This window comes from Schistocerca cancellata, chromosome 2 (assembly GCF_023864275.1).
Source record: "Schistocerca cancellata isolate TAMUIC-IGC-003103 chromosome 2, iqSchCanc2.1, whole genome shotgun sequence".
NCBI lineage: Eukaryota > Metazoa > Arthropoda > Insecta > Orthoptera > Acrididae > Schistocerca > Schistocerca cancellata.
In genome coordinates this window covers 844,778,690-844,792,058 of record NC_064627.1, presented here as the reverse complement: position 1 = coordinate 844,792,058, position 13,369 = coordinate 844,778,690, and the positions used below count along the sequence as shown (strand labels likewise).

The 13,369-nt window shown below is 43.2% G+C and overlaps 1 protein-coding gene across 1 annotated transcript in view; it reads right to left on the bottom strand.

Annotated features, from left to right (window-relative positions):
• The window catches only part of LOC126162760 (neprilysin-2-like), a 219,531-nt gene that overhangs the window by 132,848 nt on the left and 73,314 nt on the right, over positions 1–13,369 (bottom strand). Inside the window, exons 3-4 of the mRNA XM_049919448.1 lie at positions 12,501–12,581; positions 4,566–4,814 (exon numbers count right to left, since the gene is read on the bottom strand). Of these exons, the coding sequence (XP_049775405.1) occupies positions 4,566–4,814; positions 12,501–12,581 (330 nt within the window). The remainder of the gene's footprint in view (positions 1–4,565; positions 4,815–12,500; positions 12,582–13,369) is intronic.

Sequence of the window (13,369 nt, the reverse complement as noted above, 5' to 3'; positions counted from 1 at the left end):
TGTCAAGATGATTTCTGCGACCACAGTAGCTCAGGATTTTTCAGATTACTATGAGATATAGCGAACAGTTAGCTGAAATATTTGCATTCCACAAATTGTAACTGTAAGGTGCAATTTCTTTATATACACAGTAAATGTACGAGTTCTACAGCGAGTACTCTAATTTCAGTTTTTCCTTGGTTAATACTTATTAACCCCAAATTTTTATGCCCCTATGCTTAGCGAAAGTCCATGTCAATTCGAAACAAATATTTTCAGTCAGGTTACCTCTATTTACAAATGGCTAGGATCAGATGCATGTCAGTCACACTTCAGGTTTAAATAAAACTAGAAGTGGAAGGCTTCCACTCTCTTAAGCCTCGTTATTGCTCAGTTAGCTTCTGCATGCATATTACGTTCCGTACTCACACTACTGGCCATTAAAATTGCTACATCAAGAAGAAATGCAAATGATAAACGGGTATTCATTGGACACATATATTATACTAGAACTGACATGTGATTACATTTTCATGCAATTTGGATGCATAGATCCTGAGCAATCAGTACCCAGAACAACCACCTCTGGCCGTAATAACTACGTTGATACTCCTGGGCATTGACTCAAACAGAGCTTGGATGGCGTGTACAGGTCCATCTGCCCATTCAGCTTCAACACACCACAGTTCTTCAACAGTAGTGACTGGCGTATTGTGACGAGCTAGTTGCTCGGTCACCATTGACCAGAAGTTTTCAATTGGTGAGAGATCTGGAGAATGTGCTGGCCAGGGCACCAGTCGAACATTTTGTGAATCCAGAAAGGCCCGTACAGGACCTGCAACATTCGGTCATGCATTATCCTGCTCAAATGTAGAGTTTCGCAGGGCTCGAATGAAGGGTAGAGCCACGGGTCGTAACACATCTGAAATGTAACGTCCACGGTTCAAAGTGCCGTCAATGCAAACAAGAGGTGACCGAGACGTGTAACCAATGGCACCACATTCCATCACGCCTGGTGATACGCCAGTATGGCGATTACGAATACACGCTTCCAACGAGCGGTCACCGCGATGTCGCCAAACACGGATACGAACATCATAATACTGTAAACAGAACCTAGATTCAACCGAAAAAATGACATTTTGCCATTCGTGCACCCAAGTTCGTCGTTGAGTACACCATCGCATGCGCTCCTGTCTGTGATGCAGCGTCAAGGGTAACCGCAGCCATGGTCAGCGAGCTGATAGTCCGTGCTGCTGCAAACGTCGTCGAACTGTTCGTGCAGATGGTTGTTGTCTTGCAAACCTCCTCGTCTGTTGACTCACGGATCGAGACGTGGTTGCACGATCCGTTACTGCCATGCGGATAAGATGGCTGTCATCTCGACTGCTAGTGATACGACAGCGTTGGGATCCAGTCCGGCGTTCCGTATTACCCTCCTGAACCCATTGATTCCATATTCTGCTAACAGTCATTGGATCTCTACCAACGCAAGCAGCAAAGTCGCGATACGATAAACCGCAATCGCGATAGGCTACAATCCGACCTTTATCAAAGACGGAAACGTGATGGTACGCATTTCTCCGCCTTACACGAGGCATCACAATAAGGTTTCACCAGGCAACGCCGGTCAACTGCTGTTTGTGTATGAGAAATCGGTTGGAAACTTTCCTCATGTCAGCACGTTGTAGGTGTCGCCACCGGTGCCAACCTTGCGTGGATGCTGTGAAAAGCTAGTCATTTGCATATCACAGCATCTTCTTCCTGTCGGCTGAATTTCGCGTCTGTAGCGCGTCATCTTCGTGGTGTAGCAATTTTTATGGCCAGTAGTGTAATATAAGGAGCGATCAAAATGATTCCGTTCGAAGGCCATACAGTCTAACATCGGCATGCCAATCAGGCAAAATCGCCGCAAGCAATGAGGCAATCATCCCATCGACGTCCCAGGTTGAACGTAAAGCTCAGTGAAGTAGCCCATAACTGCCTGCTACACATCCTCGTCCAGCAGGTATCTTCGACCCTCCAGGGCCTTATTTACAGGACCGAAGGAGTGTTAATCGCATGCCGAGAGATCAGAACTACGAAGCAGGCGCTCGAGTGCCTCTCGCTTGAGTTGCATGAGGCTGATCGACCAGCGTGCTCTGTCGAATCGAGACCAGTGTGGAACGTGGCGCACCATTCCAGAATGGTAGTTTTCGAAAGACATGGTGCCGCATACACCGTCTTCGTTCTCCTATGAATGCCTACCGATATTTTTCCTTCGACAGCCAAGAAGAGAATTATAGCACATTGGACTTGTGTGGGCGCATTTGGTAATAATGTCGCCATAGTTCGCGGGTCCACATTTACTGGACATCTCGTAAAGACACTAATGCCACACTGATCCCATGCCTACAAGGTGGTGTTTATATAACAGAATCGCAGTCGCGCCCTTAAAAGGACACCTTCTGATGATTCCTTACGCATTGCTGTATTTCATTTTAATTTTCGTTAGATGTGTTCCCTCAGTCCTTTTTCGAAATTCGTCTGTGTCCTATTACACACGGAATCTCTTCTGACACCTCAAGAAAGCAGCCTTCGCTGTAACGAAGACATAAACCTCAATATTGGTTGTTTTGGTAGGGGAGAAGTGTAAAGGAACATTTTAAGAAAAGCATCCTACATACACGTCCCCTGTTCTCATCGTCTTCTCGATAGCACCAGAAGCTGTTGAGATTATTGGTGGTAGGAAAGTGAGGCACGGTTTTTTTTTTTTACTCTTATTTCGTTCCCACGAAGGAAGCAGACTGGCCGAAGAATATTAAAGCTCCTTGGCTGTACAGTTTATTAAAATTTTAACTAATTAAACCAAGCTTTGAAAGGAGAAAAAATAAATAGACTGTATTCTATAAAACAGCTGATCTGATGACAAAACTGCAATGGCAAGTCAATATGTAAATGCATTTTCTCTTCCTTTCCACACTTCTTGAGCACAGACTCAAAAATCGCACGATATTTCCACTCTTGCTCTTGTGCTTTAGCCATTCTGACTAGTGAATACTGCAGTTAGTAATGGCAGTCATTTCACAGCATTCTATTACAAGTGCCCCGTTGTCCGTGTGCACCATGGAAGAAATGAGGGGAGTAGGTTCTTTCCTGTACTCCAAAGGAACCGAAGTTAAAAAATCTACTCTCAGTATGCAGCTACAGTATGGTGATAGCTGTCCCACAATTAACGAACGAAAAATTATGAGTAGATAACAGTGGGTTTGCAGTTAGATGTTTGTGATGAAGAGCGTTCGGGTAGGCGATGAGTTTTGCAAATGAACAGTACCATTGGGGTAGCTGTGCGCATGATTATTCATAGTCCTAGCGCCACAGTCGATGAAACAGCAATTCAACTCTTACAACAGTCGTCAAATTGCGAAACTGTCGTCAAGTCTGTATCTTTTGCGTACTATATCAACTGACAGACAAACAGAAACAAGAAGGTTGAAATCGTTTTCATGTTGTTTTGAAGAGGGAGACTTGTTCAGTGGCGTAGTAACCGTTGGTGAGACAGTGTCCATCACTACGGAACACAGAGAAAGCAACTGTGCATAGGCATCCACCTTTGACGAGTGCAGACCAATTTAGAAACCTAGTTTCTACAGGAAATTTGAAGACAACAGTGCTTTGAGATGTGAAAGATCCACTGATGACTCATTGCACTCCTAAAAGTAAACAGTGAACAGTGAAAGTTACTGTGAGCTACGGCGCGATCTGAATCCCAAAATCAAAATGCAGAAGGGAGAGAGAAGTTCTCAAAACGTGTGATTTTGCTTGAGGAGAATACGCGCCCTCATATGACTGGGAAAGTAATCCAGTCCATTCAAAATTTTGAGCTGCTGGAACATTGTAAGATCCTGACTGAGCTCTAAGTGATTTTCACCTTTTTCGTCAATCTTCATGTTTTCGACAGTTGATGAGATTCCAGAGGTGGTTCAAGAGTGGATGAGCACAAAGCCCAAAACTTTACTTAAGATGGAATTAGCAAGCCTATCAAGAGATCCACCAAGTGCATAGAAGTTGAGAGATTACGGAGACAAGTGATGTTACAAAGTTGTTTTTTGAATTAGACAGTTCCCTTTACAAAACTGTCTTCACTTTTTGCCTCTCTCTAGTAGTTATGGCATATATGTTCTGTTGGATGGTGGTAATGTCCCTTCGGTAAGGTGGCTGGAAAGCACAAATCAGAGGCTTCAGGACCAGCTCCAAGCAGACAAGTGGATAGAATTGGATCATCAGGTCATGAGTATGAAATTGGAAGTGATACGTAGGTGGAGAGCTAATATAACGGGAAATCTGTCGGGTCTTATTTTAAGGGCTTCAGTAGCGGGACAGGGTGTGATTGTGCATGTGTGGGTGTTGGTGGAGGATTTGAGACACAGTGGAATGTAGGGTGGTAGTCGGATCAAAAAGGGCGTGTAAGAGGTGAGAAAGTAAAATAGTGCTCAGTCACTTCAAAGATGGAAACTAACTCTTGCACCTGAGTAGCAAGTGAAATGGTATCAAAATACAGCACTTGGTCTCTGGCAGCGGATAATTCTTGCTGGAATGAGACTCACTCTTGTTTGTGCAAGCGGTGTGGAGGTTGCGTGCCAGCTGTAAGCTCCTGGGGACCACTGCTTGGGTCTCCTCCTCTTCTATGGCGTTGCGCAGCTTCTCCTGGAGCTCTTCTCTCAGATCCAAGAAGGTGCTCACCACTGACTTGTCATCCGGGATGTTAGTGGTGCGCAGGTAGTTGCCACACGCATACTTGTAGAAGTCGTCACAGGGTTCGACTGATGGGTCCAGTTTGCTGAGCACCTCGGACGCTACCCAGGGAGACATTACACTGTTAATCACTTGCTGACCTTGCATCACTTTACACAGATTTACTGAGTGGGACAGCAGTAAGTTTTAGAGGGCCACTTTCCTGAGTGGAAAGGTATGATATGTATATTTTAGAACAATTTTAGAACAATTCAATAATTAATGAAATATTTTAAGCATGTTATGCACTGTACAGCTGACCGTAGTTCAGGTAATGTCTTAATAATAAGACCTTAATTCACTACTGGTACTGCTCATGAAAAGATCATCAGTCGAAATGTGCTTGCACCTTTGGGCATTTCTTTTGCACACATCAAAACAGTTTTGGAGCATCTCACACTATGTCTAAATTAACAGTACAGTTCTGCTTTCCTGCCTCTTTCACACACACACACACACACACACACACACACACACACACCTATACACAGACACATATGCCCACAAGTAGGAATACAATGGCAATTAGGAATACAGTTTGTCCTTGAATGTGGTCATTGACCTTGCAAAACCTTATATAGTCAACGACGATGAACTGTTGGACTGATGCTAAATGTATAAGATCATAATCCCTTTCTCGCCTCCCTACTGTTCTATACTCCTTTCCCCTCTCCCTACCCTCTCTCTACCCTCCTCTATCTATCGCACACCCTCCTCTAATCACAAGCCAGTATTATATAAGCAGTAAAAACGAAATAGCCACCCACAGTCCAATATTTTACATGCCATTACAGCGAAACAGCCAATAAGAGCGTATCACACCTCATTCTGCGAACTTCTCACTTAGTAACGAGTAGAGTTCAGTATTTATATTCCACTTGATTTAAGCTGCAATGGACTCTCAAATTACGTTCATACACACTTAAATTTTCGGTAGTATTTATTAAAATACATGTGGCTCACTTATTGACGCTAATGATCTAACTAACAGTTTAAGACACACTTTCGAGCGTGTTAAGGTCAATCTTAGTACACCGCTTGGTGCAAGGAGTAAGAGACCCTCAAATTAAGAGCCAGAGTCTTATAACCACTTTTAAAATGTCTGTCGTACTTATCAAAATCTGTAAAGACATTAACATCAATGATGTAAATTTCGGGTTATGAGGCACATAAAACGTGAATGTGGACTCTCAAATTAAGTACTGTAATAGTACTTCCACATCTAAATTGTCTGTATTAGACTGTTCTATAAAAGACCAACAGGCCTTTTAACATTAGACAGTATGGTCTTTCTGTGCTAGTAGTGTGAATGGCTGAAAGCATGGGAAACGACAGCTGTCACTTCTCCCAAGGACATGCCGTTGTATTGTATAGTTAAATCATGATATCATCCTGTGAAAAATATTCCGGACGTAAAATAGTCCCCACATGGATCTCCAGGTGGGAACTACTCAGGAAGATAGTGTCATCAGGGAAAACAAAATTAACATTTTGTGAAAGAGATTGTGGAATGTTGTATCTCTTAATCAGCCAGTTATGTTAGGAAATCTAAATACAGAAACAAATAGTTTGAAGCTAAGCATAGTAAGGAGTAGTGAAGTTCACTGCCAGGATGAACAGGACTTCTGCTCAGGTGAGTGCAGGGTTACAAATACAAAATCAAACGCAAGTAATTCAGGAGCAAGAGTAACAATGAATAAGAAATTAGATGTGTTGAGTAGGGTACTAAGAACAGGTAGTGAACACATTATTGTAGCAAAATACACACACCCAGCAGAGTCGTACAGTTTTATATGTTATAGAACTCTGCAGATAATGAATAAACTGAAGTAATATACGGGTGATCTGTATTGTGATGGGTCACTGGGATTCGGTAGTAGAAGGAGGAACAGAAGGAAAAGTAGTAGGAGGATATGGACGAGGGGGAAGGAATGAAAGAATAAGGCACCTGGTAGTATTTTTTGCAGAGAATAATATAATCATCACTAACAACTGATTTAAGAATAATGAATGAAGGCTGTCTACATTGAAGAGACCCGGTGAGCTTGGAAGGTTTCAGGCTGATTATATAATGTTAAGACAAAGAATTCGGAAATAAATTTTAAACTGTATGACTGCCAGAAGCCAGGTGTGCTGTGAAGACTACCAGTTGCAAGTCATGTACTCCGAGAGTGTGCAATTGAGAGTGACGCTAACTAAAACGCTCCAGATCAAGTAAAATGATAAATTAATCCCGTGAAGTTAACAGGCTACTTGAAAAATCAACCGCTCCGCACAATGGACACGTAATCTGATAAGATCCTGACCTCGTCAGGGACCTCGCCTATTGCTTTTGGTTGGAGGACCAGGGCATTTCAGTGCAATTATTTACTTCAATTGTTGCTGAATGATAGCATTTCATCTGATGGACGTAATATCTATAAGAACACTATGCAATTTACTCTCAACACATTAACGTCGATATTACAAACGCCGGCCGCGGTGGTCTGGCGGTTCTAGGCTCTTAGTCCGGAACCGCGCGACTGCTACGGTCGCAGGTTCGAATCCTGCCTCGGGCATGGATGTGTGTGATGTCCTTAGGTTAGTTAGGTTTAAGTAGTTCTAAGTTCTAGGGACTGATGACCACAGATGTTAAGTCCCATAGTGCCCAGAGCCATTTGAACCATTTCATATTACAAACAACTTGAGGGTGAATTTTACATGAATAAAATAAATCAATGACCAGAAAAAAGAATGGTTATTGGGTTCGTCACCAGTTTGATGCTGGACAACAGTACAGACACATATGGTACACGAAATACTTTTGCAGCTGTGATTGTAAAACTTTTTGACTACACAAAAGGGAAGAGTATGAATATGAACAGAGCACACAAAAGATCAACAAATAGAGGACGAAACAGAAAGCTTCATCACCAGGTGGGTGAACTCCAATGAATTAACTCAATACCGAAAGTAAACGTGAGTGGCTGTACAGAGAAAGATCGCTTTTGAATCTGGACTTAGGTTGCAGAAAACATACATTCTCGAGCATGAGGCGCAAAGGTCAGTATATGGAAACTGAACATGGAAAACGGGAATGATCTCCTCTCCGTTCATTACATCGCGATCACTAAGTCGAAATGTCTACTGTAGATATTGCCTTACTGTGACTGCGGTTGAGATGGCGCCAGAGGAGGCACCGTGCACAATGCTGCAGTGGTTGCTATCTGTTGCTGGCCTGGGCCGATGCTGTGTGGTCGCGAATGGCGGATCTCATCATCTGCACGATTACCGATCGCGGATGCCAGTAAGTTCGAAGTAGAACTTGGAAATCTTGGCACAAGGCCGAAGTCAAGAGAAACGTGTACGAGCGTGGAATTAGAAACAGAACGGACGGGAGAATCAGAATCACACTCAGACTGAGACTCGTAACGAGAATGGCTCTTTCAATTTTGATATCCTTGTTTCAGTCCTCGGTAAAGCGCCCAACACAACTTTTCTAGCCAATCACAGGAAGTGCCCAATTGCTCCTCCAATGAGCCTTCTGGAAGTCGTTCATTAGATTCGACCATCTAAAAGATATATCAGCCAATGATATTGCGGTTCATAGAAACTAGAACAATGTGTCGCCCTGTTCCCACGGCCAGACTTGTATTTCCGAAATTCTAGAGACTTTGTAAAGCTACACAGATTGTTCCCACAGAAAGGAAAGAGATGGGAAATTTCATAGACCGATGTGCAACCTTATATTTTGCTTCTGGAAACGGCGCTGGAGACCAGAACACTGGGGAATTACGGCCAGCGGACAACTGAGAACGCCACCAACAGTTTTCAAGTACGCAGACTTGTCGCCCTCTCCACCGCTGGCTTCCCTTCTGCCACATAGGACGCCAGTCGACCGTTCCACTGGCCATTGTTCTAGGTACCTGCAAGATAATCCATGACATGCTTCTCCCGTTGCTAGTGTGGTCAGCTAACGTGAAACCTGCACTTTTAGTGACAGGCAGCCACTCAAGAGCGTTCCACAGGTTTCTGTCCACAGCAAAGAGAAGTTCCCATTATCTAGACCAGATGCATCAAACGTACTACAAGAATTAACGCTACAGTAGGTACAGAAACATTTGTTACTTACTTTGCTACAAACTACGCCCTAAACACTCACGTAATCTGCGTGCAAAACAAGTGAGGAGTCGACAATCAAAAATATAATCGGAAAATAAATAGAGCAAAAGTCTCTTGCACGCAAATTTGAGGAGAAAATCCTGAAATAGGCCGCTGCCTCACAAGATATTTGCAGGGAAAGATGTGGTCTCTGACTATAATTTATTGGCTATGGAAAAAATGGAAATGAGCGTTTGGCGTCATTGGCCGGGAGGCCCCTGACGAGGCAGGTCCGGCCGCCTTGGTGCAGGTCTTATTACATTCGACGCCACATTCGGAGACCTGCGAGCCGGATGGGGATGAAATGATGATGAAGACAACACAACACCCAGTCCCTCAACGGAGAAAATTCCCGATCCAGCCGGGAATCGAACCCGGGCCCCTTAGGACGGCAGTCCGTCACTCTGTCGATTCAGCTACCGGGGCGGACATTTATGGGACATGAACAATAGATTAAAACTGATTTATTTACAAAAAGGTAGGAAATTAAATAGATGGGATCTGGATAATTCGAAGAAACCAGACGTTTCTGAGAGTTTCAAAGAAATCATTGACTGTAAAAGAGGAAAGGTTTACAGTAATGACAAATGGGTTGGTTTCAATCAAATAGCTAAAAAGTTAAGAATTAATAGAAATCGTTAGATACCACAGAAGGTATTGGTTTCGTAAAAAACGCAGCAATTGAAGCAAGTGTCTAAACAATGAGGTTAACAGGAAGAGCAAAATGTCTAAACAGGATTGCCTGGAGGACAAATGCTAATCTATAGAAGCATTAATAAGTAGGGAAAAGATGAATACCGTCTGCAGGGAAATGAATGTGGACTTGAAGGAAAGAGAAGTAGCCTTATGTTTATCGAGAGCTCAGATGTAAAACAAGTACTAATCAGAGAAAGGAAAGTTGAAAGGTGGAACGAATATACAGAGGGACTATTCAAGGGGAAAGAACTTGAAGGCAACGTTATTGAAACGAGAAAAGAATTGGATCTAGATGAGATGGGGAGAGAAGAATTTGATAGAACACTGAAAGATCTAAGCCGAACAAGAACCATGGAGTACACAAAATTCCTTCTGAACTACTAATGAAATGAGAGTGTGGCATTGTTGGTCGGGAGGCCCCATACGACAAAGTGCGGCCGCCGAGTGGCAGTCTTATTTCAGTGGACGACACAGTGGGCGACCTGCGAGTCGGTGATGAGGATGAAACGATGATGAGGACGAAATGATGATGAGGACAACACAACACCCAGTACAAGAGAGGGAAAAATCTCCAACCCGACAAGGAATCGGACCCGGGCCCGCTGCATAGTATGCATGCACTTTATCACTCAGCTAAGCAGGCGGATTCTGACCTAATATACTTGGGAGAGCAGTCATCACAAAAGTATTCCGTCTTGCGCACAAGATATATGAGACAGGTGAAATACTCTCACACTTTGAGAAGAATGTAATAATTTCAATTCCAAAGAGAGCAGGTGCTGACAAGAGTGAGTATTACCAAACTGCCAGTTTAATAAGTCATGGTTCAAATGGTTCAAATGGCTCTGAGCACTATGCGACTTAACTTCTGAGGTCATCAGTCACCTAGAACTTAGAACTAATTAAACCTAACCAACGTAAGGACATCACACACATCCATGCCCGAGGCTGGATTCGAACCTGCGACCGTAGCGGTCACGCGGTTCCAGACTGAAGCGCCTGGAACCGCACGGCCACACCGGCCGGCTTAATAAGTCATGGTTGTAACATATTAATACGAATTATTTAGAGAAGAACTGAAAAATTGCTAGAAGGCTACATCAGGGAAGATCAGTTAAAGAGAAATGTTGGAACACGCGAGGAAATATTGACCGTACGATTTATTGAAGGTAGTTTAAGAAATAACTAACCTATGTTTATAACATTTGCAGCTATGGAGAAATATTTTGAAAATTTTGAGTGGAATACACTTTTTAAACTTCCGAAGGCATGAGGGAGCGCAAAGTTATTTACAGCTAGTGCAGAAACCAAATAGCAGTTCAAGACATGAAACGGACGAAGGGTTAGAGAAAGGAGTGAGACAGAGTTCTAGCCTATCCCTGATGTTATTCAACCTGTACCCTGAGCAACATGTAAATGAAAGCAAGAAACAAATTGGAGTAGGAATTTTAGTTCAAGAGTATCAAATAAAAGTTTTAAGTTTTTCGATGTCATTGTAGTTTTGTCAGAAACAGGAAAGGACTTCGAAGTGCAGTTTAACGGAATGGACAGTATACTGAAAGGGGGATGTAACATGAACATTAACATAAGCAGTAAATGAGCGATTTTATCCGAATCTGAAATGGCAAACTTACCGAGAACTTTCCACTCAATCACTTAAAATTGTCTGTATTATTCATCAAAATACCAAATGATTTCTCCTGTGTCAGTACAAAGCACACATGGCTCTTTTACCCTGACTACTGATTTCACTTAAAGTTTAAGATAGACTTGTCGACGGGAATAGTTCAATTTTTATACCACACTTTAAAGAAACCAAAAATTGTCCGCATTTTTTACTAAAAAATGTATCGATGTCTTCTATAGTTGTACAAAGCACACGTGGGTCGCTTATTGCTACTACTGATCTATGTTATAGGTTAAGATACACTTAGTAATGATCGACTCACTTACGCCAACATCCAGTGGAAGCTGCGTGACATTTGGGTGAAACAGCGCACTTAACAGTAGTTTTAGCAGCTGATTTCAATACATATTCACATATATAAGAAACTAGAGTTACTATACATTCAACTACACACTGTAAACGGCTTTTCAGAGTCAGAGAAAGATTGTAGTGGCCTCATACTGGGGTACAAACTTTATTTTGCAGAACAAAACGCTTACCGTTTTTTGTGTCATAAAGGATCGCTTTGAATGAGAACCCCTGACTAAGAATACATACACATGTATCACTTCATTACGTCTCCTAAATGTGGTATAAGTCTCGACTCGGCTGGGGTGGGAGGAGGGGGGGGGCGTGTTGGTGTTGTTTGAGGGAAGAGACCAAACAGCGAGGTCATCTGTCTCCTCGGATTAGGGACGGACGGGGAAAGAAGTCGGCCTTTCAAAGAAACCATAACGGCATTTGGCTGGAGCGATTTAAGGAAATCACGGAAAACCTCAATCAGGATGGCCGGAAGCAGGATTGTACCGTCGTCCTCCCGAATGCGAGTCCAGTGTGCTAACCATTGCGCCACCTTCCATGGTTCGGCTGCGAGTTTGCTAACTACATATACATGTAAGCACATTCCCCCTGGCGTCACACATTGTGCAGCGAGGGGGGAGATGGAGCGGTGAAAGGGCGCTAGTGATTAGACTTGCTGTCATCTGCTCAAGCATATTAAAAAGAGTAGCTGAAGCAATCCTCAAGCATTTCATACTCTGTCTAATGGACAAATGCATGTTTACTTCCTCAAGACAAGTCGAGACTTGTTCACATGTCCCCCCTCCCCAGTACTGACAGCATCAGTTCTGTCATGAGATGTGACCAGGTGCAGTGGTTGTAAGATGTGTTTACTCTCATCCCTGGGCACACAGTACTACTAAGTTTACAACTGCAGGCAGTAAGGAAAGAGAACACGAATACTAACCTGAACGGACACATCCTGGCGTGAGGCAGACGTTCTGCAGGCTCTGGTTGACGGACCCGGATGCCGACACCTGGGCAGCTCCTGTAGACACGTTCTGTTTAGACTCAAACACCACCAGCATCGTCACGTCTGCATGGCAACAGTCAGTTAAGTGCAAGCATTATGAAACCTGCAGCCCGCAAGGTGCAAGGCGAATATCTGTAGCGAGAGACAGATGGCTGCCAATTCCTGGACAGACCACGAGACCGCGACGTGAGTTCTCAGAAGTAGGCAATAGTCACAAGAGCTTACAAATATTGAAGAGTTACGTAATCACCCAAAGCCACCTATCACAAATAGAAAGGGAGATTAGGGCTTGACGTCTCGTCGAATAAGAGTGTACAGAACATCAGACTGGTTTTGTAACTCGATTGAGGAGGTCCAAGAAAATACAACACAGCATGTCATTCTTAACGGAAAGCAATTTTCAGATGTGAAAGAAACTTCGGGCGTACCCTCAGGGGGTGTTATAGAACCATTATTGTTCACTCTACATGCAGATAACCTATTGGATAATGCTGTTTGCGGTTGATGATATTGCACACAGAGGAGTTGCACCTCTAGAAAACTGAAGTGAAATTCAGAAAGATATAAAAGGGGTCGATGTTTGGTTCAGAGATTAGCACTCGATCCACAACACAAGTAACTATAACATATTACCCATAAATACAACGAAACACGCGTTGCTTTACACGATTGATGAACTACCTCTGGAAGCATTCATATCCATCAAATTTCTATGAGAGACCGATACAGGCAGACTGGAATAACCCTAGGAATTATATTCCACATGCGAAGGAGGTACCTTACGCAACACTCATTCGACCGAA